Raw genomic sequence first — 27,927 nt, 5'->3', positions numbered from 1 at the left:
ACTCAACTGTAACAAGGGGATAATGACCGCCCCATAGGGTTATCGAGGATATAAAATGAACTTATGACACGTAAAGTGAGGCAGAACATAGAAAGCCCGCCAGCCACGTTAGAAACACGTGAAAGAAACGGTCGGGGGCGTGGGGGCGACGGCTGCTGTGGCAACTATCTCAAAGGTCTCACCAGGGTGACTGGGTCGGCGAGGCAGGACTGGGTCCGTGAGGCGGGCGGCGCTCAGCCGGTGCGCGGCCTGAGGGGCCCGGTCGAAGCCCTCGGGGAAGGCCGACAGCGGCCAGGACTCTTTGGGGTCTCCCTCCCGGCGTCAAGTCGCTGTCACTCCTGCTTTGGCGGCCGCGCCTCTCCCCTGAGCTTCTTCACTAGGCGAGCGCTCCCTGAGGCGATGCGCGAAAAGCGCGGGCCAAGCTGAAGCGCGAAAAACGGGGGCGGAGCCACGGGGAGGCACGACGCGATGTACGTAAGCAGGCGCTGACGCGCACGCAGCATCGCGCATGCGCGGCGGACCTAGTGGCGGAGCACGGCTGCAGCGGTGCTCAGTATGGCGGCCGAACGCAAAACTAAGTTGTCGAAGAACCTGCTGCGCATGAAGGTGCGGGGACGCGAGGGATGCGGGTCGGGCGGCGGGAGTACCCGGTCTTCCAGACCTGGCTAGAGCCGAGGCGGCGGGCGTATGGGGGCATTCGAGAGGCCCCGGAGGACCTCCAGCTCTCGCGGTCGTTCATTCACTTAGCGCCTGCTCTGAGTTAGGCACTGGGAACCGGATTATAAATCCGTCGGATTCTCTTTTAAAGCCCGCGGCCGGATAGGAGAGACGCCTAAGCAGGCAGTTAGGATGCAGTGTACTAAGTGCAGTGATGCTAGAGTCGCCGGAAGCCCCTGGAATTTACTTGGGCTTCTGAGGGAAATGGCGTCTAGTAGAGACTGAAGGGTAGGTGGGAGGGTTGGGTACATAGCGGCATAGACTGTGGGGAAAGCGAGTTCAGAAGTCTGAGAGGCAAAACCCAAAAAAGCCGTTATTTCCAAGAACTAGAGGTCGTTCAGTATGTCTGGAAGGCAAGTAGCAAGAAATGGGCCCGGAAAAGGAGACAGTAATCACAAGATGCAAGAAATTGTAGGCCAGGTTAAGGATTTTTTTCTTTATCTTGTGAGCATTGGGAAGCAGTTGAGCACCGGGGAAAGTATCATGAGCTGTGCTTTTTACTTTTCACCGTTACTTTAACTGTCCAGTGGAGAATACATTGGTGAAAGAAAGACCCGACAAGGGACCAAACTGCAGTCATAACGACCAGCTAGAACTAATGATCTGGGTGAGGGGTTTCAGGTGATGATGGGGATAGAGAGAATTTTAACAGTTGAGGTGAAAGTGAATTATGTCACCCAACTTGAAAGAAAAGTGATTTTCAGATTTGAAATTGAATCAGTTTAACCAAATAATTTCAGGGTTGTGTGGGGGAAGACAAGGGTGTATGAAATGAATACAGGAATTAAAACAAGAGAAACACCCAAGCCTTAAAACTTAATAGTAGTGGCAAACATACTGTGTGGTAGACATTCAGTGCTTTGCATATCATAACGTGTGAAATCCACGTAATAACCCTTTGCGGTGGGCACGATTATTATCCCTCTCTTAGAGCTGAGGCACCTGAAACAAGAAGTAGGTAACTTGCCCAAAGCTACACAGCAATAAAGAGTATTGGCAGGACTTAAACTCAGGCAGTCTGGCTTCAAAGCCCCTGCTCTTAATTACTATCTGTACTGCTTGTTGCTGAACACCACTCATAGATGCAGACTGTTAGCTGTCATGTTTACAGAATAATGGAATTCCCAGTGAAGGGAAGCAAGGCATGAGTAATGTTTTGAAAGATTAAATGTTGCATGTGCAAGACATGAATGGAGTTGAGCTAGGGTGTAACTAGGGATGAATAGGGAGAGTGAGGGCGCAGGGTAAATCATAGCATAATTTATCATTTCTTAAGTACTTCTTTCAAGCATATTAGCAACATTTGAATCTTTACTGAACAGAGTTTTTATTTTTGCTTATGGTTTGTAACAACATGTAAGTTTCAGAGAAGTGGACTGGCAAAGCAGACATTGAAAAGATTTTAGCAGTTGTTTTAGCTCTTGGAATAAGTCAAGTGAAGATGTGCTGGGTAATTAGGGCTCAGACCAACTATCTGACTCTTCAGTTAGGAAGGAAGAAGTTAACTTAAAAAAATTATCCACCCCTACTTGAGTGACTGGGGAAGACACAACTGGACATTGGAAGCAAAAGAGAGAGAAAAAAATTACCCAGGTTCTCTATGTGGGTTAGCAACTTCAGCCATTGATGAGAAAGAACTTACTGGCAGGATACCAGGAGACACAGTGTATACAGATAGAGTGGGGTATCCTTTGAGAAGCAATGGAGCAGCTGCATTCGGTTTCCTTATCTAGCGTAGCTGTTCAGCCAGAGCTAATTGTAGAGTAAGAATGAGAGAGTTGAGGATTTAATACTGACTCATTTGTTTTCTAGCGTCCTCGAATTCCTCTGTCTTGGTCAGCTATTGGGGGCTGGAGGGTGATCCTGAGCAGAAGTAGAAAGTAAAGGAGGTAGGTGGAAGGGCTGTCAGTATGATGGAGCGGTTGTAGAGAGGGTACTTACTTGTGATTTTAGCTCTTTTGGACTCTTAAGACAGAAATTAGTGAACTTTTTCTGTAAAGAGACTTCAGTCTTGTGGGCCAAATGGCCACTGTTACAACTACTCAGCTCTTCCATTGTGGCTCAGAGGCAAATGAATATGACCTTGTTCTAGTAAAGCTTTATTTACAACAATATACATCCAGCCTAAGGACTGTACTAGTTTGTGAGACCTGCCGTAGGCCGTCAGTTGTGAGTAAAGTTAAATCACTATCTTTAGAGTATGTTCTTAGATGCTGTAGAGTCAGGAGAATTGGGGAGTTTCTTGATTCATATTCACAGGATGATCTGTCCTTTCCATGTGTACAGAATGCGTGTGTGTGTGTGTGTGTGTGTGTGTATTTTGTATACCATAAATAATATCTACCTGACTAAAATTAGGAGGTAAAAGGGCAGTTGGGCAGGACTGATGAGTTTCACCACCAAGAGTATAAGTGATGAAATGAAGCATCTAGGTTTAAAGAGAGCCATCCAAGAAAGGGAGTCTGGAAAAATAAGACAAGTCTAGACTCACGTTCAGAGAAAATTTATTGAGTTCCTCTCGGGTACCAAGTACTGCCTGAGTACCAGTAATACAAGATGAACAAAAGACATGGTCTACTATTCATAATTTTAGTCTTTTGGGAGGCACAGAAAAAGCATAATGAGCCAGTGTTCATAAGGCTGTCTTAGAAGTAGGGAAAGGTATTCTTTTATGGGAACAGACCTGAGAAGAGCTTGGCCAAAAAAGTCAGGGAAGACCCAAAGGACACATGCTCTGGGCCTTCCCAGAGAAATATTTTGCCAGGCAGGAAATTGAAGCGTGATGTTGAGTAGCAGAGGCAGAGGAGTGGGAAGTACAGGGTATGCATTACAGAAATTGCCAATTCTTCTTTCCTATGGTGAGGCTATAGACACAGAGGTGAAAGGATGAGGACTACAAAACACTTTAGATAGATTGCGAACATTTCTTTTATGTTTATTTAAAATAATGATAGATTCACAAGAAGTTGCAAAACATGTAGAGAGATGCCATGCACACTTCACCTCGCTGTCTTATATTGGTAGAGTGCAGTGCAAAGGCAGGAAATGGACAGTGGCACAATCCACAGAGCCTGCTCAGATTTCACTGTTTTACATGCACTCCTTCATGTGTGGGGGCAGGTGTATGTGAGAGTGTTTATCGTGTGTAGCTTCATGGAACCATTACCACATTCAGGATACAGAATTGTTCCGTCACCACCAAGTTCCCTTGAGCGACCCCTTTGTAGCCACGCCCACTCCCTTCTATCATGCCTAACCTCTGACAACCACGGATCTGTTCCCCATTCCTATAATTGTGTTACTTCAAAGATGTTTTATAAATGTAATCATTACAATGTGTAACCTTTTGAGATTGACTTTTTTCACTCAGCGTAATTCACTTGAGATCCTTTTAGGTTATTGAGTCAATCAGTAGTTCCTTTTTATTGCTGAGTAATATTCTATGCTATGGATGTACCATATACTTAACCATTCACCTCTTGAAGAGTATTTTGGTTGTTTCCAGTTTGGGACTGTTGCATATAGAGCTGCTGTGAAAATTCTTGTATAACGTTTTGAGTGAATGTAAGTTTTCATTCCCTGGGATAAATGCCCAAGAGGACAGTTGCTGGGTTCTATGGTAAGTGGATGTTTACCTGTGTAAGAAATTGTCAAGCTATTTTCCACAGAGGTTATGCCATTTTACTTTCTCACCAGCAGTGTAGGAGTGATCCAGTTTCTCTACATCATCATCAGAACTTGATGTTATCACTGTATTTGTGAACATTTTTCAAGTCTTGTCATTTCATTTTGTAGCCTTTGGTAAAGCCCTTATGCCTAAAAATGCTTGTGTTTTTGGAAGAGCTGGAGTAGAGGGGAAAGTAATATGGAGCCTGGATAAGGGAAATAAATGGGGATTAATGGAACCCAGTGGAACCCTAGACCTAACTTCTGGGGTGCTCCTGGATGTTTTCTGAATTTATTTTTTCCCATATTGATACTTCATCATTTTGCTGCATTTAACTTCTTGGTTTGTTCATCTGTCTCCTGAGGAAATATAGTTATTGTTTGTGCTAGGAAGAGACTAACAGCAGGACTGGCCTGTTTTGAGTTGAGCTTCTGCAGATTTTAGAATCAAGTGCAGCCGTAGAGTTGATGAGCGTTTCAGAAGATAGATGTAGGTGAAGAGCAGTGGGGTTACAGGTACAGCTTTGCGGCCATCTGTGTTCACAGAGCCCTTACAATGCATCATTCGTCATGCTGGTACTGATGGAGATGATCCAAACACAGTCCCTGCCCTGAAGGTCTTCAGAAAAAACAGATACTCAAGAAATTAAAATGTCCTGAGACTAGTTGAAGCTGCCATGGGAAGCTTCTAGGAGAGAGATGCTGATTTCGCCTGCAGCTGTCAGGGACGATTTTACAGAGATGGAGTAGCCTTACCTATGTCAGAAGGGCTAGAAGTTGGCCAGGTGGAAGAACTTGAGAAGGGCATTACAAATCCAGGTCAGCAGGTGCAAAGGCCGATGGGCTTCCCAGGTCAGAGAGACGTTCGGATAGTACTGAGCATCCTCTCCTTTGTGCCCCCCTCACTTTCTGTCTCAACCTGCCTGTCCTGCTCTGTGGATCAGTCTTTTGTCTTAGCCCTTGCTCACTGGCTATTATGTAAAACTGAAATATTTAACATGATACTTATTGAATACAGTTGGGGGTTTTTGCCTGTTTTATTAAATCAGAAAAACTAAAATGTGGTAAAGCTCTTTTAAAGTCTTCTAAAGGAAGTACACATGTTGCTTTTTATGTGCTCTAGCAGGCTCCCTCCTGAAGTGGTGTTGTCAAGGGCAGGGCTAAGCTGCTTGGTCACCCCACCCCCACCCATGAGACAGGATTTCCAGAGAAATGAGGGAGGGCAGGTTGAGTTTTCCTCAGCTGTAAGCTGGGAAAAATAGTTGCTGACACTGATTTTGTTTCGTTTTGACAGTTCATGCAAAGGGGACTGGACTCAGAAACCAAGAAACAACTAGAAGAGGAAGAAAAGAAAATCATTAGTGAAGAGCGCTGGTACTTGGATTTGCCCGAGCTTAAAGAGAAAGAGTAGGTTTTTTATGACACTTTGGGCGTTCAAAGGGAAATCCCTGTAAATGTGATTGATCATTGCATGACATAAAACCCATGAAATAGTATCTATTCAGTTTCTTGAACTAGACTTGCAAATTTTTTTAAATTATTAAGTCTGTAAGAGTTCTAGTTTGATTTATACATTTTTATTGGTCCTCGGCCATCATTTATAACATCGTTCTTTTTTTTTACATTGAATAAAAGAATCCAGCCTGTATATCTCTGGTAATAACTGGAGACCTTTTATGAGAATCAGTAATGTGCTCCGTATCATATTAAGTTCTGAAGATTAGATGTGTTCTTCAAGCCTCTCCAGTTTTGTTTCAGTAACAGAGTTCTCCATTAGGCTGAGCTTTGTAAAGGCAGGTCAAGAATGTTTTGTTTATTTTCTTTTTTTTAATTTTTGCCATTAATACCAGTCATCTTAGCTAAGATGAATTGAGTCTATAGTGTGTTCTAGGAACTGGGCTAAGCACTTTACATCTCTTAATTATTTAATCCTCATAGCAAACTTGAGAGCTGGCTACTATCATTCCATCCATTTTATAGTTGATGAAACTGAAGCTTAAGGGAGGGTAACTAGGCCAGGGTCACCAGCTAGTCGTTACTGAAGCTTGATAACACACTAGATCATTTCTCTTCCACCTCTAAGCTTGGCTGATGCATAATAAATTTTGAATGAAGGAGTGAAGGATTCACATCATCAATTAATTTTTCTAAGTTCTTCTGGAAGCTACTTATCATTTCTCCTTGATGCTTTTCTTACCTTGGTAACCTCTGTGGTGTGGCAGTTTTATTTAAATTTTGTCAAATGACTGAAGATGCTGCTTATTGTCTCCAGGCCCATTTATGTCTTTCCTTTCCATACCTCGTAATTTATTTTCTTTCTAACACATTGTTTTCCATGGTTCATTTGGCGCGCTTTTTCTGAATCTTTTCTGGAAGGTTAGACATGCTTCTCTAAAGATAGAAAGTACATCCCACCAGGAGGGATGGAAGGAAGGTATTTTGTTTTCTCTGCTTGCTTCTCAACTTGCTTTTCTCTTGCTTCTCAGAGGAAGCAAGATGTTGGTGAGGAAGGCAAAGATGATGCTGAAGATGGTATGGATTTGGGAGCAGGGGCTGGTAGGAAGGGACTGTTACTGGTAAGGAGCTATAATTTAATTTTATGCCTTGGCTAAACTTGCTCAAAGTTTTGCCACATGTTTTGTTACTTGGCTTTTATTGAAAAGCAAGACAGTTTGTATCCTGTTTTCAGTATTGTTTTTTTTCCCCCCAACACAACATGTTAGTCCCAGAAAAATGACCTCTAGATTCCTTTCCTAGGGAGGTAGGTGTCTCAGTCTGTTCAGGTACTATAACAAAATACCACAGGCTGGGAAGCTCATGAACAACAGAAATTTATTTCTCACAGTTCTGGAGGCTGGAATTTTAAGATCAGGATACCCGCATGGTCATGTTTTGATGATGGCCCTCTTCCTGGTTCATAGCCAGCGCCTTCTTGCTGTGTCCTCACCTGGTGGAAGTGGCTAAGGATCTCTGTGGGGTCTCTTTCCTAAGGCCCTAAACCCTTCATGAAACCCCACGCTCATGACTTATGTACTTTCCAAAGGCCTCACCTCCTAGTACCATCATCTTTGAGGGTTAGGATTTTAACATATGAATTTGGGGGTTGGGGGGGGGACAAACATTCAGACCACAGCAGCAAATAATAACCTTTTGCCATCATTCAGTGTCCTGTTTATGTATAGGAACAAATTATCAGTTTAGGATGTTGGCAGGAAGAGATGACACTGTCAAATTGGGTAATTTGAGGAGCGTATAACAGAGACACCAAAGTGTGAGCAGGTGTAGGGGAGCCACTGTGGACAGTGCAGCACCTCGGTGGCTTGTATAGTAGAAATAATTTCCACTCCAGGCCTGGAGGATCAAGGGGAGGGAATGGTTACTGAGTCTCAAGACAGGCTGTGTGGAGAGAGCATCTTACAAGAGTTGCTACCTTTATTTGAGGGCACGGCCAGCCCAAGTAATCCCATAGGAAGGGAGCCAGCTGTTCCAGACAGCAAAGGAGCCCTTCCATGTATTACATTCAGATCAGCCTCCCAAGGCATTGATGGGGGGCAGGGAGAGTGGGGAATAGATCTGGAGGGGTAAATGGATGTTATGTCCCTGGGGTGTGTGTGTTTTAACACCCCAAATAGGAAGAGAGTGGAATGGATTGGTTAATTAAGTGCATGGGCTCTGGAGACAGGCAGACCTGGGTTTGATGCCCATCTCTGCTACTTGCTTACTTGGGATCTTGGGCAAGTTATTGAACCTGTCTTGTCATTTGTATATTGGGTGTGATAATAGTATCTGTCACTTACATTATGAGAAGTAAATGAGATAATGTATGTGAAGCAGTGACCACAGTGCCCGGTATAAAACACAAGAAATGTTAGCAGTATATGTGTTTCCTTATACTTGAATATTATGAAATTCACCCACTCTTTTTGCTCATTTGTGTCTGTGAATCTTTACTTCGTATTGTCATCTGAATTATTGCAGAGGGTTACTGCTATCTGTGAAACTGGAGATTCCATTGTGTATATGCTCTGGGAGTCTAGAGGTTGCCATTCAGCTGCACTGGGCTATAACTCAGTGACTGTTAGGGCTGTTCAGTGTTCATACCTCCCCTTTTGGGACACCCCTAGCCAGTGACCAGGCTATGTAGGCGGCTGAGGGTCTGGCTTCTTTGTCTCAACTTGGAACAACTGCAGGGCTTCCTAGAGTTTCTTGTAGGGGCTGAGGTCTTGGCATAGCCACGTTGCAAGTCAGCTTCTCCCTCAGCCCAGTCTTGCAGTCTTCGTTTCCATAGAGGGGCATCTGCCACGCAGCACTCACCAGTAAAACTTCTGCACGTAACTCTGTCTCAGAGACTGTTTCCAGGGAACCTGACATAAAATACTTAGGAATACTAGGAATAGAATTTACCAGATCCAAGGTTTTGCTGTGTTGTGGCTATATGGTTTTTCTCGAAAGGATGTGCCGTGGTATAGAGGATGTGAGTATACCCATTTTAATTACTCCTTTGCCATAGGATGTTGTTTAAAAAGTATTTTTGCCTTCTGTGCTTCTCGTGCTTGTGCATTGTGGCCTGGTGAACTTTAAGAACTGTGAACTCTGAGACTGACCCTACTTAGCAAACTGACAAGTTAGCCTGCCACAGTTTCATGGATCCTGGTGGAAGGTACGAGATTCCTGAGTCAGAGACAGAGGACTTTATTACTCACAGCACAGCAAGCAGCAGGAGCATCACATTGGCATCATTTCCCCTGATCCCAGGGAGGAGGATGTGGCACCCACAGTAGGTTTGCATCACAGCAAAGTCCTGAGCTTAGGAAACCTGAGTCTTTGATACTAGACTGCAAACAGACTCGCCCTTGGCTCCAATGGAGGCATTATCTTTATTATACTGGGCATTGAGCAAGTCTGCGCTTTGCTCCAGAGGAAGAATGAAGGCAAAGCTCTGCCTTTCAAAGCTGTTCACTGTGCATATATCCTTAAAAAGATATTTCGGAACAAAAGGGCATTTAGTGCCTCACTCACAAGGTGTGCTGAAATGAGAGAGTCCCATAGAGAATTATTTCTCAGCAGTGAGTTTTTGCCCTGTTTTGCCTTGCATATTATTTGTGGCATATTATTTTAGGCAAGTTTGTTTATTTTTTTCTGAGCAGTAGTTTCTCATCTGCAAAAATAGATGAATATTTCCCTTATTTGCTAACTGAATTAGTGTCGCTCATCATTGAAACTATGCTGTAGATAACAAACCACTTATGCTCCTTTTTATATTAATGTTACAGTTATTGGGCCAATAGAAACCCATGGGAAAGCCCTCTGAGGGGCCAGTGGCCCTACTATGGATCCTTTCCTGGCCTTTGGGTCCACCTCTTAACTTAAGTGAATGCTTAAATGCATATGTATGGTGCTTTCCTGAGGGAGATGATTTACTGGGGACATTGGTGATGTTTTATCACCTGTACTTCACAAGAAACAAGATCGGCCGGTTGAAAGGGAATCCCTAGTTTATGGAAGAGGCTGAACAAAAACTTCAAGAGAACATGTGCCTAAATTTTTTGGTTACAGTTGGCGGGCTGGTTTGGTACCAGTCGCTCCCTTGTGGCCAGGAGTGGAATAACCTTCTTCATGATTATCCATTGTATAAGTCTGTTATTTTTTATCTGGCCACCCTCTAGAATGTAACCTCCATGAGAGCAGAGCCTCTCAGTAATGGCTGTCTCCCCAGCTCTAGAACAGTGCCTGGCACACAGTTTGGTTTAACAAGCGTTTGCCAAGTGAGTGAATGAATGAGCGCATCATGACAAGAAGCAGGGCAGGATTGCTTGACAAGGAACAATCTGCCATAAAGGCCAAGTATCTGCTTTCCTGGCTTGCTTTATGGTTGATTGCTGGGCTGTGGTCGGATATGCTTACCTGGAATTGGGGTCATACACTGGTGACTCACGGGAGAATCCCTTTTGGAGACTGAAACATTCACACTTGCATCACATTTCCAGGGCAACAGTGCCTCCTGGATGCCCTCTCAGCAGCAGTGTCATTTTTACCAGGGTGGTTTTGTAGCTTGATTTTGGTTTGGAGTCAGCCACCTAGCTACCCTGTTTCTGCCCATTTTCCAGTTCTGCTCATCCAGCTTTCCCATTGATTCTGTGAGATACCAGTATCCTTATAATAAATTACTTCTCTACTTAAGTCATCCAGGGCCAGTCGTTATTTACAGCTAAGAGCTCCAATTAAAACACTCTTTTAAAGCTACCTAGGACACTAACTAATTTCTGCAGATTTAATAAAAACTTAGTGGGGGGTATAAACGTCAACGAACCTTTGCTTCACTTTTGGAAAATTCAGGTGCCCTGCCGCTCTTGCCTCCTAATGCTTTTGTTGACCAAATTAATCAGTTTTTATTTCTAATCCTAGGTCAGAAATATTACTGTATTTTTTCTTGATTCCGCTGAGAACCATAAGATGTATTTTTCATTTGAAATCTTGACTTTTATTTGCTGTGCTTCGTTATAAGTAGTCATGGTATTAATACAGGTTTATTTTCTCGTCTAGGAGTTTCATAATAGAAGAGCAGAGTTTCTTGTTATGTGAAGATCTTCTCTACGGAAGAATGTCATTCAGAGGTTTTAATCCTGAGGTTGAGGTATTAAATATAATTGCTTCACATTTAAGATTTTTCCAATTGAATTCTTTCTGCTTATAATTGGGTTTAGGTTTTTCCCCACCAGATACCATTTCTCCTCATTATATAGAAAATAGCAAGTCTTGAACTATTGCTGTAGCTATTTAAAGAAATTATAGGCATTGCAGTCTAGTTTTATGATAGAATTGAGTAGATAATTTAATATAGCAGTATATAGTCCCGGAAAGTGCCACTGTTAAGTGTTAGAATTTTACCTCAGTTCTTTTGCAGGAATGTCAGGATTTTATTCATATGATGCTATTATAAAAAATTATTTTCTGGCATCTATAAATGTATCTTTTCTAGTGGAAAAAATGTTACTTAAAATTTGAGTAATTTGACTTTTTAATGGACAGGTTTTAATCCAAGCTTGTAAATAGATTTTTAAATGAATCTTTGAAAAGTTTGTCTGAAAACGAAATATTCAGCTTATAACTGAGACGTTCATTTTAATTTTCCTGTCTCGGGTTTGTAGAGAAGCACAGACCTTCGTTTAACAAATAACTATTACAACTCTGGCTTATATATTGAAAGCCATCTGTCAGGTACTTGACCAACCAAATGGAGGTTTGTAGTATAAAGCTTAATTTTGTAACTATCACTTGAAGCCACGGTTTCTTAGCCCTGGCACTTTTGACAATTGGGGCCAGATTATTCTTTATGGTGGGGGCTTTCCTGTGCACTGTAGGATGTTGAGCAGCATCCCTAGCTTCTACCCTCTACCCACTAGATACATATATACACCCCAGTTGTGACCCCCAAAAATGTGTCCAGACATTGCCAGAGGTCCCTTGGCAAGCAAAATCATACCCGGTTGAAAACCAGTTCTCTCAGGATGCTTATAGGAACCACAGTTAACCAAACTAAATGCCAGAGTTTATTTAAAGATTGTAGGTTGATTTTCTTTCTCTTCCTTTTTTGAGGGGATATGATAATTAAGGTGTTAAATTTACTTTACACAGAATCAACACAAAAGTGTTTGTTTTTAATATATTTCCTTGTTTTGGCCTGCTTAAGCTTTAGATTAGGAAGACAAAGAGGACAATGGGGTAAAAGGGAAAAAAGATAGCAAAGATTATGAGTGGATGATGCCCAGAGACTAGGGTATTGGGCAGGCAAGGACTCCAAAGTATGTCTGATACAGTGGGAAAAGGAGTTGATCTGGCCCTCCAAATTTGACGTGGGAAGTTATTAGAAAATGACTTTAATCACTGACACTCTGTAACACTGAACATATTCTCTCTGGGAAAGGTTTTGAACTGTTTGGCTTGCGGGTCTGAGCTGTCATAAATTGTGAGAAAAGTTCAATGTACCTGGTTATAAAAAGAATGATACCAACTTGAGAGTACTTACTTTATTATAAGCAGGATGAACTTAGAACACATTTTTTAATATCTATGTGTTTCTAGTGATAAGAGGTAGTGTACTTTTTTTTTAAGTCTGTCAGAGGATAACTATCAAGAAAAGGTTAACGTAAGAAAAAGAAATGAAGGAGAGACCCATGATGTGTGGACATCATGTGAAAATCAGTGCGTTATCCACCCGCCTGTTCAGGGGTGGGGGAGGTCTCCTAATTATACCAGAGCCAGCCTTCCAGTTCTTCCAGCAGTTTGCTGCTCCTCTTCCTCAACCACCACCAAAAACTACATTTAAAATTACTCTTGACTGTAGTGTTTCTCCCATTTGGCTCAAAGTCGGGAAGTTCAAAAGGTATCTGAAAGTTTACTTCTTCTTTCCCCTAGTCACTAGAGTGTGTCAGCAGTGTGCCTGCTTTAGATACAAGTAACTAATAAATTTATGATCTAAAATACATTTAAATTCATTAACAGTAAGTCTAATCTAGTGGAACTTTGTCTTATTATTATTTTAATTCAGAGCTGGCTTCTATCTGCTTATTGTAGAATAAAGTATTATAGAGAATCCCTTATAAATTTTGGTTAGTCCTGTAGATTCTGTGGCTTCTGTGTCTCTACCTTCAAATACGTTTGACACCAGTTCCTTTAACAAGCTTTTTCCAGCCCTGTTAGTCCCCATTGTTGTATTTTTCAGAAATTAATGCTTCAGATGAATGCTAAGAACAAAGCAGAGGAAGTTGAAGAGGAAACAGTGGAGCTCGATGTGTCAGATGAAGAAATGGCTAGAAGGTAACTGTTACCTTGGACCAGCTTTATAATCTGAGCCCAGCATTCACTGTCTCTCACATGTGCACTCTTTCCACATGGTGACTGGACTACCGTACCTTTGAAGGGAGTACCCCAGCAGGAAGTCATTTTGGCTTAGTCATCTTCTAACATGGCCTGGGGTGGATTTATACCTGTCACAGGCTGGCAAATTGAGGGCTTATTTCTAGTGCTGCTTCTAATACATATTTTTAAATATACATCTCAGTTTATTTAGGATAATGGAAAACCAAAACCAAAAACAGTGAAGAATTTAATCGTTCATAGAGAAGTTCATAAATTTTAAATCAGATGGTTTCTTTTAATCAAAGTTTTGATTTTTCTTATTCTTTGTTACGTACTTGGTTTGATATTCTTGACAAGTCTTGATTCCTACCTTTTTTATTTGAAACTAAACTTGTTGTGTATATCATCTTAACAGATACGAGACCTTGGTGGGGACAATTGGGAAAAAGTTTGCCAAAAAAAGAGACCGTGCCAATTATGAAGAAGATGAAAATGGAGACATAAAACCAATTAAAACAAAGAAGATGTTCTTAAAACCCCAAGATTAAAACTGGTGGCTTAAGATATGGCTCAGGGATGCCTTGTGAGAACTAGCACATTTTGGAACTCATTCTGTTGGTTCCTCTATAGTTATTAATGCTGCAATGTTTATTTGTACAGAAATGTATAACTTTGGAAACATGCTGTTTTTGGAACAGATGTGTGTTGGATGTTATACATCCTTTGCTTAATGGTATTCATCAAGAGTGGATTTTTAACCCTTGATCTTCAACTGTACATAGGTACGTGGTTGCTTCGTAAAAAATTTTTTATCTCAGATTTTTTTAATATAGTTCTCCAGTCACTGACCTTGAATTGACTCATGTAAACTGATACCAGTGTTTAAATTGCCCTTATGTTTATAATCATGTCAAGTCAGTTCATACATATATTTCGGAATCAAATGTCATGAGAATTTATTATCTGTAAATTCATCAAGAACAAACATGCCTCTCCAGGCTGAAATATTTCCATGCTACCAAGTCAATGTCAGTGTGTGGAATTATGTTTTTTTGTTTAAAGCCTTTAATTAATTAAGAAAAAAAATTGTTCTGTAATAAATACATGTTTTCATGTACTTTTTCATTCTCTTATACTTTCAAATAATAATTTTAGTGTAATTCAGTATTGGAGCTTTTGTCCAATTAGTAACTTTTTAAAAACAGCCATTAATTTAGAATATGGTGATGTATTAGGTTGAACCGTAAGAAATTGCCTTGGGCCTCCCTGGTGGCACAGTGGTTGAGAGTCCACGTGCCGATGCAGGGGACACGGGTTCATGCCCCGGTCTGGGAAGATCCCACATGCCGCGGAGCGGCTGGGCCCGTGAGCAATGGCCACTGAGCCTGCGCGTCCGGAGCCTGTGCTCCGCAACGGGAGAGGCCACAACAGTGAGAGGCCCGCGTACCCAAAAAAAAAAAAAAAAAGAAAAAAGAAATTGCCTTTCATGGGTCAAAAACAATTATCGATTTTTGATAGTTCAGCCCAGTAGAATTTACCGCCAAGCAGACCATCTCCTAATCTGAACCTTATTCTAAGTAGTAAATACAGAAGCCCATGGAATTAAGTGTGTAGGTGTGTCTGTCCGTCTGGAGATATGTACCTAGGACATCTAAGAAATACTGATTTCATCTAATTATGTTCACAGCAATTAAATGAGGTGCATTTCTCCTCTCTCTGAATCTCCTTAGATTCAGATTGCTCTGTGACCTCAGTTCTCTGGTGAGTTATGAAGAGCTTGTGACTTTGAAGTTAATCTGACTCTAGTTCATTGTGAAGGCGAGGGCAGTGCACCTTCTGGCTCCCTACATCCTGGGGCAGAAGCTCGAAGTTTTTCACAGTGCTTCGCTGGCACCACAATCCATGGATTTGTGGAATCCCTCAAGATGTTCTGCACAGCCTTACTTCCAATAGCTGAACCCATTTCCCAATAGAAGAAGTGGAGCAGTGGGCTTGTGCCTCTGGAATTCACTGGTCTTAGCACATACCCCAACACCCAGGAGCAGTGGGTGTAATAGGTTGGTGGAATGGTCTACTGAAGATTCAGTCATGGCCCTAGGTGGGGTACAACACTCCATCTTACAAAATGTAATTTATGTTTTGAACCACTGACCTCTCAGATGGGGCTGTTGCTCTCATCATGGTCAGAATGTATGGTCTGGGATCAACAGAGGCAGAGGGAGTGGCTCCTCTCACTGTTACACCCAATAACCCACTTAGGCATTTTGCTTCCTGTCCCTCAATTTTGACCTCCATTGTTTGGAGATCTGGGTTCCCAAGGAAGGTGTGCTCGCACCAGGGAGGACAACAGTGGTCCCATTAAGACAGAAATTGAAACAATCTGGTCACTTTACCAGTAAATCAGTGGGCAAAGAAGTTTACTCTCCTGGCTGGTGCATGTGATCTTGGGAACAAAGGGACATGTGTTTTGTTCCTACACAATGGGTGATGAAGAAGGATGTCAAACCCAGAGCATTCTCCAGGGCATCTTTCTTAGCACTTCGCTGTCCAATGACAAATTTTAATGAAAAACTACAACCTTAGAGGTGGGAACGATTTCAACCCTTTAGGTTATGAAGTCTTGGGTCACCCTAGCAGGTGTCAACCCTGAGCAGTTGAGATGCTGGCTGAGGAAAGAGGAAACATGGAGTGTGTAGGGAAAGAATGAAGTTTATTAACTTGCGACCCTTACAGCCTTGCGACCAATTACAGGAAGAAATTACGGAGCAGCTTCCCATCTTTTCTTCCTTGGTGTGTGTGTGTACTAACTTCTTTCTCCTCCGTCCTCTTATTATTGTGTACATTTTTTTAAAGAGGGTTAACTTTGCTCCTAGCCTTGAGATAATAGAATATTCAGATGGGTCTATGACTAAAGTCCAGGTGTAACTGACAGGAGATAAGATGAATAGTGTAACTGTTTCCCAGAAACGGATACAATGTCTGCTGGGATTTTGGAGAACGAGTGAGAACATCTTTTGTACAAAGGATGTTTGCAATTTGTTAGGTAGAAATGGAGTTTTTCTTCTGGGAAGTTTAATCACGTTTAGAAGTGTGTGTGTGCGTGCATGTGTTCACGCGCACGTGTATGCTGAATGGCCCAAGGGACAGACTGTTGCAAATATTAACCTGTTGTTTCTCGGATTCAAACACTCTTCTATACTCAGCTTCTGATGCTGGTTTGGCACTAGGCAAACCCCGTTTCTCATTCGCCAGCTGCCTCCTTACTAGGATCAGCCGATGGAGCCCAGAAGGAGACAGCAAAGCTAGAGGGGGAAGAAAGGGCTTGGCCCTTCCTGTCTGCTTCCTCTTTGCTTCCTCTTCCTTTGCCCACCCCCCACCCCCCCAAACAATACCTCTTCACCCCAGCAAAGGATGGCGTTCCAGTCACAGTTGTTGATAACACTTGGTGCCCCTCAGATGTCTGCCTGGTACCCTGGCCCACAGGGCCCCCCACTCAGCTCAGAGACACTGGTTTTACGTGAGCAGCAGCTTTTTTAAGTTGTTTTTGTTTTTTTTTTAATGTGGACCATTTTTGAAGCCTTTATTGAATTTATTACAGTGTTGCTTTTATGTTTTGGTTTTTTGGCCTCGAGGCATGTGGGATCTCAGCTCCCCACTAGGGATCAAACCTGCACCGCCTGAACTGGAAGGCGAAGTCTTAACCACTGGACCGCCAGGCGAGACCCTGAGCAGCAACTTCTTGTCCGAGGTCTTGAATTTCAGCTCTCCAGGGCCCTCCAAGCTTCTAAAATTGAACAATTTCAGCCTCTTCCCTAAGAGTGGCAGCTTCCTGCATGATAACCTTAAACGTTCTCTTTTTGCCTTTTTAGCTTTTTAGTACCCCATTAACAATTTTTTATATTAGACTTCCCCTGTTAAAATAAGGATGGCTTTTATCTCCTGACTAGATTTTGACAGATACAGACTCATCCTACAGCAGTAATATCTGAAATCATGGGCTCGGTACGGCTTGAAACCCTGCTTTTTCTAATCTGCATTCAAGTTTACAACTATTAAAGTAAAGACGTTCAACCCTTTCCACTTCCTGGAAGTTATCTCGTGTAACCAGAAGTTAGCAGACCACTTTTTGGAGAACACTGCCCAGCACGGTAATGCCCATCGGCTTGTTTGCTGAGTCATTCATGTTCATCCCCTTAGTTGTCAAGCTACTTACTGTCCTCTAGGGCAGGAACTATATCTTACCTTTTTTTTATTTACTCCTGCACCTAGCAAGGGATATGGCTCATATTAAAGGCTTTGATAAATGTTTCTTAAGTGAATGGATTTGGGAACCAGTTGGCCTACAGAGCATGTTTAAACCACACTGCTATGGCAGTAATGACCAACCAAATGAGAAAAAACAGACTTTTTTCTGAGCTTGCTGTATAGCTAGGGAGTCAGCCAGCATCACTTGTGCCTTAGCAGACTCAGGCAGGCAGGCAGACAGTGGGAAAAAGGGAAAGGTTAGGCGTGCCTTGATTGGAGGCTGTTGGCATGGGAAAGTTAGAGGCGGCCAACTAGCAGCAGGGCATCCTAAGTCATTGGTTAGGGTCTTGTATTTTACTTTCTCTAGTTGGTCCCAAATTGGAAATAGGGAGAAAAATTAAGCAAGTTGTCAGTTATTAACCAAGTCCTGACCATTTGGGGCTGATTGTTACAAAGTTATCTTTTAGCTTCCTGGATTGTCCCTGGAGATAGCCATCTGACTTGCTGCCAAGTCTGGCTTGTAGCAGGCTGGCTTCCTGAGTTGTTTATTATAAAGGTTTGATTTCTTGGGCAGGTTGCTGCAGGTTATGAATCAAAATTCTGTTTTTATATGTGGTCTGGCCATTGTCCATTTGTGTATTCAGTCTCACAATGCTCAGGTTTATTTCTAATCGTACTATAAAATACAACCATTTGATCATGTCTCTGAGGAAGCCTGCACCCAATTTAAGAAGAGGATGCCGCCAGTGGGATCAGGGATGTTTGTGCTCCAGCCATTAAGGGAGCTGTCTGTGCTGGAAGCAGACCCTTCAGTGGTTAATGCCACAGAGACAAAGCCACCAAATCAGGCGACTGAAACTTTTTGCCCTCCCAGATCTTGGGGAAGAAAACTGAATACAACTGGCTAATGGATACAAAATTCAATTCAATTTAAAATTCAATTTAAAAGATTCAATACAAAATTCAATCATCATTTCACTCATATACAACCAGCCATTCGCCAACATTCAAGTTGGTTGACGAACTTTATCAAAGTGGGCTATTTGGGGAGGGAGAGAAGATATAGCTATAATAGTAATTGCAAGAAAATCTCCAGAGAACTTCCCGTGTATAACGTCTTTTATGAAGATACCAGTTTCTCCACTCGCCTACCAAAACACTCTTACATTTTCCCAATCCTGGCTTCAGAGAACACGTAGGTGCCTTATCATTTGAGTCCAAGGTGTATTGGCAGCTTCTTAAAAGAGAGTCTGTGGTCTGACTTCCCCTCTCCCTGTAGGCATAGCCTTCCATAAGCAGTTTACTAAAATTATTTGGTGTCTCTCTAAGTTTTTATAGAGCTATAAGCTTCTCACTACACGGTAAGTTCTAATTTTAATTTTAATCATTATGAAAGTCATTAATCCATAAATGGGCCCTGTTTAGCCCTCTTTGGACAAAGAAACTATTTACACAGAGAGGATACTACTTCCCAAGCCAGCAGCTCAATTTTATATCCTGGAGTTTCCCTCTAACATATTTAGCTTGTTTTCCATGTGACCCTGTGTTTTCACTTGCCCCAGGGAAAAAGATGCAAAATCACACTGTTCTCTGTAAAGCGTAATCTGGTTGCTATCCCTTGCTAATTTCTCTTCCATCCGCATTGTCTGGATGGGAGAAAAGCCTGTCTGCCCATGAGTAGCAGGGGTAATCGTGTGTTGTTGCAAAATTGCAGCAGGATCAAACGACCATCAGGTAACGAAGATGACAACCTGACAAATATTGGCAGATTATGATTCCCGGCGACTTGTCTTTCTCCTCTCCCACTCATGGCAAGCTCTCACACCCACGTCCCCATCTCCCACTTCTGCTCTGATCATTGTTCCTGATGTCGCTTTACCACATATGACACCCACATCAAGTGGATGGGTCCTTGAACCTTTGCTACTCCTACTTCAGATTCTCATTTAACCTCATTGGGATGGGAACAACTTAAAAATGGATAATAACAAGTGTGCTGTTTGAGCCATAGACCAGATTCTGGAGTCCGTGGTAACAGAAAACCTGAGCTACCTCAGGAGTACAAAGCAGACTCCCACACTTGATCATCAGAAACCCTAGCAGGTATTTAACCAAGAAGGGAGCTGGTAATGGAGGACCCAGATGTTACCTGGAGGAAAATGAAGCAAGGTAGAAGCAGTTACTCATACCACTGCAACAGGCATGCGAAGATTTGTCATTAAATGTCAGCCAAGTGCCGGGAATATTTCTGATGTTATTCGACTGTTTGTTAAACAAATGTTGAGTTCTGACGCTCAGCCAGCCACTGACTTTGGACTGGAGATATAAGTTATTGCCTCCATTTTATCCATGAAGAAACTGAGGTACAAAGACATTCTGTAACTCACCTGATGTCACACAGCTTTTAAGTGATAGAGCAGTATATGAGCCCAGATTTACTGAACTCAAAGCCCACACTCTTTCTCTTGTGTCACACTACAGGGGAAAGCAAAAGACTAGAATTGGGAAACAGGCATAAAACAACCTAGCCCCATAAGACCCTAATTGTTCCCAAACAGAATCTCACAGAATTATATTGTACTACCTGGTATTTTTTTAATATTTCCTTTTTTCTAAATTTACTTTTTCCAGATGGTATGGGTTAAATTCACATTAATAATCTGTTTTCAACGTAAACGATTAATTTCATAAATAGGGTATTCTCTATATTAGTGATCCCGTATTAAGAAAGATTTCACATGTCAATCTATGGTAACAAAAAAATTGGAAAAGCAATTATTTGATGAGTGCTCACTTGGAGTGTAACTGTGTCATCACATATTCATTTAGGTCATATTCTATGATATATTACCTAATTTCAAAGCAGGGATTATGCCTCACTGTTCTTTGGTTCCAAACCAAGTCCCTCATGTAGGGCTTTGTAAAGAAGTAGGTATTTAAAGATAATAGTGAATTGAATGGGAAAAAAATTTTTTTTCTGTTTACCTAGCCTCACATAAATGTTTTCAGTGACTCTCTGTGAATTTATTTAATAAATATTGGCTCCTCAGAGATTTTGCATACTTCACTGTTTTGTGAGATAATTCTATCTGCAGGCATATATTCACAAATTCAGTCTTTAGTTGAAGTTTCAAGAGTAATGGAGTAGAATTTCAGTACCTTCCCCAGGAGGTTAGAATTATAAAATGCTTAGTTTGGGATTTACTTCTCCCTTCTGATTTATTCCAGGCACCAGATTCTACTCTGTCTGTCAAACAGAATATGCAAGGCATCTGAGGCTGATTCTTCCCAGAAATTAACTCCAGGGCCCACCCCATCTGGTAAGATCTGGCTGGGGAAATTCCCAGGTAGAAAGTTAAAAGCAACAAATGGCTTCTTCTGGCTGCCTATGGTAAAATAGGTAAATACGGTTTTAAAAAGCCAGAGAGATGAACTACAGAAGGAACTGTTTAGTTTTGTAGCAGAATTTAGAGGAAATGTGAGGGACAAGGGTAGTCTTTCTAGCAAGCAAAAGGTCCTCAAAGTAAGAAAACGCAAAGATCAAATCTGGAGTGTTGTCAATAAAATTTGGTCTTAGAATAATTTTCAGGTAAATCGTCAAAGTCAAGGATGCAGCTGTAGACCATTTTCTGATTTTGAGATGTCAGATTTAAAGGTATGTCTCCTAGATCTTCTTTGTTATGTAAGAGAGATTCCAAGAATCTTAAGGGGGGCACTTTGTTATGCAGCAATACCTAATGAAAATACCAACTTTAAAACGTTTGCCGATCTTATCTGTACAAGGCGTGGCACTTTGTTTCTTTCACCTGCATTTCCCCGGCTGCTAGTGAGTTCGGGAATCTTTTTTTTAAATTATTATTTATTTATTTAGGCTGCTCCGGGTTTTAGTTGTGGCACACAGGATCTTTAATTGAGGCATGCGGACCCTTAGTTGCAGCATTCATGCAGGATCTAGTTCCCTGACCAGGGATCGAACCCCGGCCTCCTGCATTGGGAGCGCGGAGTCTTACCCACTGGACCATCAGGGAAGTCCTGGGAATCTTTTTTTTTTAATTGAATTACAGTTGATTTACAACGTTGTGTTAGTTTCAGGTGTAGAGAAAAGTGATTCAATTATATATATTTTATATATATCAATATATATATTCTTTTTCATTATAGGTTATTACAAGATATTGAATGTAGTTGCCTGTGCTATACGGTAGGTTCTTGTTGTTTACCTGTTTTATATATAGTAGTATGCATCTGCTAATCCTAACTCCTAATTTATCCTTCCCCCCACCTCTTTCCCGTTTGGTAGCCATAAGTATTTTTCCTATGTCTGTGAGTCTATTTCTGTTTTGTAAATAAGTTCATTTGTATCGTTCTTTTAGATTCCACGTGTAAGTGTTATCATATGTTATTTGTCTTTCTCTGTCTGACTTACTTCACTTAGTATGATAATCTCTAGGTCAGCGGTACCAGACCTTTTTGGTACCAGGGACTGGTTGTGTGGAAGACAGTTTTTCCAGGGATGGGAGGGGGGATGGTTCAGGCAGTAATAGGAGCAATGGTTCAGGCAGTAATGCGAGTGAGCAGGAACGATGGGGAGCAGATGAAGCCTCGCTCGCTCGCCTGCGGCTCACCTCCTACTGTGTGGCCCTGTTCCTAACAGGCCGTGGACCAGTACCGGTCCTCAGCCTAGGGGTTGGGGACCCCTGTTCTAGGTCCATCCATGTTGCTGCAAATGGCATTAGTTCATTCTTTTTTATGGCTCGGTAGTATTCTGTTGTATATAGGTATCATATCTTCTTTATCCATTCATTTGTCGATGGACATTTGGGTTGCTTCTCTATCTTGGCTATTGTAAATAGCGCTGCCATACATGCATCGGGGTGCATGTATCTTTTCAAATTAGAGTTTTCATGTTTTCTGGATATATGCCCAGGAGTGGGATTGCTGAATCATATGGTGATTCTATTTTTAGTTTTTTAAGGAACCTCCACACAGTTCTCAATAGTAGCTGTATCAATTTACATTCCCACCAACAGTGTGAGAGGCTTGGGAATCTTTTCTTGAATCCCTGTGAATACCTCCTACCACTGTAAATTGGATAATAAGGTTTGGAAAGGGAAAAAACATGTTTCTCCGAATTAGCCAGGAGAAATCAACTCTGTGGGATAAACTGCAGTGCAGGTATTGCTGGAGAGAAATTTGAAGGGAAGCAAATAATCCCAGAATGTTTGGTTGCTGGCTGGCCAGTTATTACGCAGGGTGGTAGTTACTGCACAAGCTTGTGGTAAGACTGTAGCTGATTTCAGAACTGTTCAACAGATTATGGCCTCTATGCCCTTGATTCTGGGAAAGCTGGCATCTGGATTCTTAGACATTACAATCCATATGGCCAAATGTACAATTCTGAGGTGAATTCTATCCTCTGTAGCAAAAGTAGCAGAAGCCCTAGAGCTTCCAGCAGGAATCGAGTAGGAAACCACGGGGCCAGAAGGCTCGCTGGTGAAAGAAAGTGAGGTTGAAACACGTGTCCTCACGGTGAGGCAGACAGCTGGGTGGCGGCAGAGGGTTTCAAAACACCCTCCAGCATCCATCGACTGTCAGTCAGTAATTTTCAAATCAGAAACTGTGTGTTTCCAAGTGTTTATAGCTGGGAGCAGAAGAGCAAATCTAAGAAATGCCTGAAGTCTCCCTGAGCTTACTTCTCCCAGATGAAGAGATTACAAAAAAATGAGAAATAGATGCCAGTGATTCCAAAGGTGTGAGGAAGTAATAATTATGAAGCTAAGAAAAGCCGTCTCGTGAATGTGAATTATGCGTGTTGGAAGCTTATTGGCTTTAATACTTAAAAGTGTTAGAACTAGTACTGTCTTATTCCAAAAATTCTAATTCATATTAAATCAACTCTGAATGTAAAAAATCGAATATAAATTCACTCTTCATTTCCTTGATGAGGAATAAATACTTTCTTCCTTAGGAAGAAAATGAAGAGGTGGAGGAAGTATGGAAAGCTGTTTCTTCACTGAACTTCCCTGAGAAGGGGCCAAGGAAGAGATTGGCTTCAAGCTGAAGATTTTAAAAGTAACTCTTTTAAAAGGTCAGGTCATTTTATGTGTCTCTTTTATTTTGACACTCTATCAACTGGTAAAAGGAATTTCTGTTTTTAGTCAACGTTGAGGTATAATGTGTATGTGATAAGATGCACCCATTTTAAATCTATGGTTTGATGACTTTTGACAAAAGTATTCACCTGGGTAACCATCACCACAATGGAGATGTAGACTGCTTCCATCCACCCTAGAAATTCCCTCATTCCTCCCTGTGGTCAATTCCTGATCTCCTGTCTTAGGCAACCACTGATCTGTTTCTGCCACATTATGTTAGTTTTGCCTGTTCTGAAATTTCATATAAGTGGAATCTTATAGTACATATTTTTTTGTACCCAGGTTCTTTTGCTTAGCATAATGTTTTGAGATTTATCCATGTTGTTTGCATGTTTCCTGCACTTCCAAAATAAACTGCTTGCACTTGAACCTTCATTTCAGGGTCTGCTTCTGGGGGAACCCAAATTGAGACAGCAACTCTGAGTCAGACTTTGGAACAATTGTTATTGACAATGTATGGGTAGATTGGCAGGCAGATCAATAGATGATAGATAGGTAGATAGATAGATAGATAATACATAAAATCAAGAAAAGGATGATTGGAAAGGAGAAGGATCACAGACTTTTATCTAGAAAATTTGTATTGATTACATTCATATTTCTTACTGAATGTTTAAAAATGGCAAATTTCTTTCAAAGATTTTTATTACGGAATTTCAAATCTATACAAAAAAGTAGACTGAATAGTATCATAAGTTTCCATGTACCCATTTTTCAGCTTCAACAACTTACTTACAGCCATCTTGTTACATTTATACTTCCATCCACTTACCCCACTCTATATTATTTTGAATGAAATATCATGTCATACCATTTCATCTGAAAATATTTTAGTATATATGTCTAAAAGATAAGGGCTTTTTAAATAACTATTATCACATGTAAAGTAACATTTTCTTAATATCATAAAATATCCAATTCAACTATCTAACAAATGTCATATTTTTTTTTTTACGGTTTGCTTAATTCAAGATCCAAACAAGTTCTCCACATAATCACTCAGTGATATTTCTCTCAAGTGTCTTTTAATCTATAGTTTCCCTACTCCATCTCACTCTTTTTCTTGCACTGCATTTATTAAATAATTACTTGATATATTTTAATTTACTAAGATTTGGCAAATTACATTTTTGCTTCCTTTGAGTCATGCAATTTATAACCCAGTATTAGTCCAGTTCTTTACCATGATTTCTTCTTTTCTGCAGACTAATGTTGGAAACTTTTATTTATATTTTGGAAGGCATTCTCAAAATGTAAATGCTTGGAGGCTGTGGAAACAGCCATATGTATATGAAAGTAAAATCAGGAGCTCTCAGAAGCTAGATAAGTAAAGAGAATGAGAAAGCCAGCAATAAATGCCAAATTACTTTTTAAATCTCGAAATCAATCATGTCACTTTCTCTACTTAAAATGTTTCTATGGTTTTCCACCACACTGGGAATAAATTCAAAACTCCTTACCCCGGCCCTGTGTGGTTCAGACCTGCCTTTGTAATCTCACCTTACTAGCTCTCAGTCTCTTATGACCATACAATCAGACGGCCTTCTCTCCAAACCTCTCTCCTCAGTAGGGTTTGTACACTTGCTTTGTCCTCTGTCTCGGTAGTGCTTGTTCCTGAGTGTAAACAAGTCTGCCCAAGATGGAGGACTAAACAGATACAGACGACTACGCCCCAAGTTTAAAAACATATAGCCAAACCTGAAAACAAAAGACAAAATGTTCCCGTGGCCACCAGGGGAACTTAGCCCCAGTAACAAGCAGAAATCAGAACCGTGTGGCCCGGGAATGCAAAATGGTGCAGCCACTTCGGAAAACAATTTGGCAGTTTCTTACAAAACTAAAACACATTCTTACCGTCTGATCCAGCAATCACGCTCCTTGGTATTTACCCAAGGGTGTTGAAAATATGTCCACACAAAAACCTGCACACAGATGTTTATGGCAGCTTTATTCATAATTCCCCAAACTTAGCAGCAACCAAGATGTCCTTCAGCAGATGAAGGGATAAATAAACTGGGCCATCCAGACAATGGAATGTTATTCAGTGCTAAGAAGAAATGAGCTATCAAGCCATGAAGAGATAGGGAGGAAACGTAAATGTACGTTACTGTGTGAAAGAAATCAATCTGAAAAGGCTACATACTGGATGATTCCAATTCTGTGACATTCTGGGAAAGGCAAAACTATGGAGACAGTCCAAAGATCAGTGGTTGCCAGGGGAGGGAGGAAGGGTGGATGAATAGGCAGGGCACAGAGGATTTTTCGGGCCGTGAAACTATCTGTACGTTACTACAGTGGTGGATACATGTCATTACACACTTATCCAAACCCGTAGAATGTATGACATCAGTAAAACCTGAGGCAAATTCTGTACTTTGGGTGATTATGACGAGTCAATGTAGGTTCATCATTTGTAACAAATGTACCACTGTGGTGGGGGATATGGATAGTCGGGGAGGCTATGTATGTGTGGGGACAGTGGTTATATTACAAATCTCTGTACTCTCCCCTGAACTTTGCTATGAACCTAAAACTTCTTTCTAAAAAATTGTCTTAAAAAAAAGAAGAAAACAGCTGTGTGACTCATGTGAGGCTGTCTATAAGATAAATCCTTTGGGAACTAGACCTTGAACTCATGCCCAGAAATGGAATCACCCGTGATGATAACTCATTTGAGCATAGAACTCTGGATTGAAATTCATTTTCAGAAACCCAGAGATCAAGAGCTATTATTCTTCACAGACCCTCCCTGAAAAAAGTATTAAAAAATGGAACTAGGAAAATAAAGACAAATGTTGTGTCATGTAAGAAGAATTAGTGAGGACAGAAATCAGCAAAAATTGATTGGACAGTCTACGTGTGCATTGATTGTAAGTTGTGTAATTATTTAAAATTTTTAAATATGCATTGATTGTAAGTAGTCTTATTATCTGGTTTAAAAAATAACACCCGGGGCTTCCCTGGTGGCACAGTGGTTAAGAATCCGCCTGCCAATGCAGTGGACACGGGTTCAATCCCTGGTCCTGGAAGATTCCATATGCCGTGGAGCAACTAAGTCCGTGTGCCACAACTACTGAGCCTGTGCTCCAGAGCCCGCAAGCGACAACTACTAAGCCCACGTGCCACAACTGCTGAAGCCTGCACACCTAGAGCCTGTGCTCCGCAACAAGAGAAGCCACGGCAGTGAGAAACCCGTGCACCGCAACGAAGAGTAGCCCCCGCTCACCGCAACTAGAGAAAGACCGTGCGCAGCAACAAGGACCCAATGCAGCCAAAAATAAATAAATAAATTTATTAGAAAAAACCCTTAAGTGTACCTGTTAAAATTTTGAGTAACCACCAAAGGAATTGAAGTAGAATATAGTCAAGTTGAAAAAAGGAGGTCAAAAATAAAAAACAGAAAAAGAGGGGGAGAAAAGAAAAAGTACATGGTATTGGCATAAGATAGACAAATATATCAATGGAATAGAGGAGAATCCAGAAATAGACCCATAACTGTATGACCGGTAAATTTTTTACGAAGTATGACAGCAACTCAGTGAGGAAGGTAAAGTCTTTTCAACAAATGGCTCAGGAACACCTGGATGTCTGTATGGAAAAAAGTGAACCTTGATCTCTACTCCCACCAGCGTGGGCTACACAGCTCTATTCATTTCTCAAAACTCTTTGAGCCATGTGCTTAAGGGGGGTGTGTGTGTGTGTGTGTGTCTCTCATACATGAAATAATACTCAATTTTAAAAATCTGTTTGAAATGATTATGTCCACTAATTCCTCTCAACCTTTGCTCTTAGCCTAAATGTAACCACCTCAGAGAGGTCCTCCATTACCACTCTAGACCTTCAGCCCCTTCAGCATTCTGGATTGTACTGACTTCAACCTGAGAAAGATAGAATGTTATCCAGCCAAGATTCCTCATCCCCCTGCTCTACAACCGACCTCCTTCCCCCTCGCCCCCCGCTCACCCTCTCTTCTTTTTCTTGTTGCGCCCCTTCCCCTATTTGTTTGCCCCATTCCCTCCCACCACCTCCAGCCTCTGCTCCACCCATCATCTCCTTGCTTTCCCATCCCAGTCTCCTCATCTTCTTCCCCTAGAAATGCTTTCCAGGCTGCCTCCTCCAAGATGTTGAGGATCACAAAGTAAGAGGTAATAACAACACATCTGATTGTTAGTTTGGACTTTGAAACCCCAAACTTGCCCTGCCTTCTGGGTGTCCTATCAGAGTCTCTGTGATTTTTCGGTACCTGTTCAGGATCCAGAATCATTTCTGGTGCCCCTAAAACTGA

General features: G+C 41.5%; 1 protein-coding gene across 3 annotated transcripts; it reads left to right on the top strand.

The window, feature by feature from the left end:
* The first annotated feature begins 515 nt into the window (after nt 1–515).
* Nucleotides 516–26,613, top strand: MPHOSPH6 (M-phase phosphoprotein 6). Of its 3 annotated transcripts, XR_003001924.1 has the most exons (8): nt 530–606; nt 5,678–5,790; nt 10,927–11,017; nt 13,106–13,200; nt 13,658–14,024; nt 20,716–20,807; nt 21,649–21,688; nt 23,456–26,613. XR_003001924.1 is itself a non-coding variant. In XM_024735746.1 (6 exons), the coding sequence occupies exons 3-6, from the start codon at nt 5,681–5,683 to the stop codon at nt 13,788–13,790; spliced, it is 429 nt and encodes a 142-aa protein (XP_024591514.1). In that variant the 5' UTR covers nt 564–606; nt 2,530–2,606; nt 5,678–5,680; the 3' UTR covers nt 13,791–14,478. The 3 variants fall into 3 exon arrangements, 2 of the variants coding, with proteins under 2 accessions (XP_024591513.1, XP_024591514.1); XM_024735746.1 differs by lacking the exons at nt 20,716–20,807; nt 21,649–21,688; nt 23,456–26,613 and adding an exon at nt 2,530–2,606 and having other exon boundaries at nt 564–606; nt 13,658–14,478; XM_024735745.1 differs by lacking the exons at nt 20,716–20,807; nt 21,649–21,688; nt 23,456–26,613 and having other exon boundaries at nt 516–606; nt 13,658–14,356.
* Nucleotides 26,614–27,927: the final 1,314 nt, after the last annotated feature.

Source organism: Neophocaena asiaeorientalis, unplaced genomic scaffold (genome assembly GCF_003031525.2).
Source record: "Neophocaena asiaeorientalis asiaeorientalis breed wild unplaced genomic scaffold, Neophocaena_asiaeorientalis_V1.1 scaffold40, whole genome shotgun sequence".
In the NCBI taxonomy this organism is placed as follows: domain Eukaryota; kingdom Metazoa; phylum Chordata; class Mammalia; order Artiodactyla; family Phocoenidae; genus Neophocaena; species Neophocaena asiaeorientalis.
Note: the sequence above shows the minus strand (reverse complement) of the source record. Positions and strands in the feature narration are given on the sequence as shown.

What these genes read in the sequence shown, in the direction of transcription:
- MPHOSPH6 (XM_024735745.1), top strand. Translation starts at nt 556, where the DNA reads ATGGCGGCCGAACGCAAAACTAAGTTGTCGAAGAACCTGCTGCGCATG. An exon ending in AGAACCTGCTGCGCATGAAG is followed by an intron (nt 607 to 5,677) that starts GTGCGGGGACGC and finishes TCGTTTTGACAG; the next exon opens with TTCATGCAAAGGGGACTGGA. An exon ending in GATGAAGAAATGGCTAGAAG is followed by an intron (nt 13,201 to 13,657) that starts GTAACTGTTACC and finishes TCATCTTAACAG; the next exon opens with ATACGAGACCTTGGTGGGGA.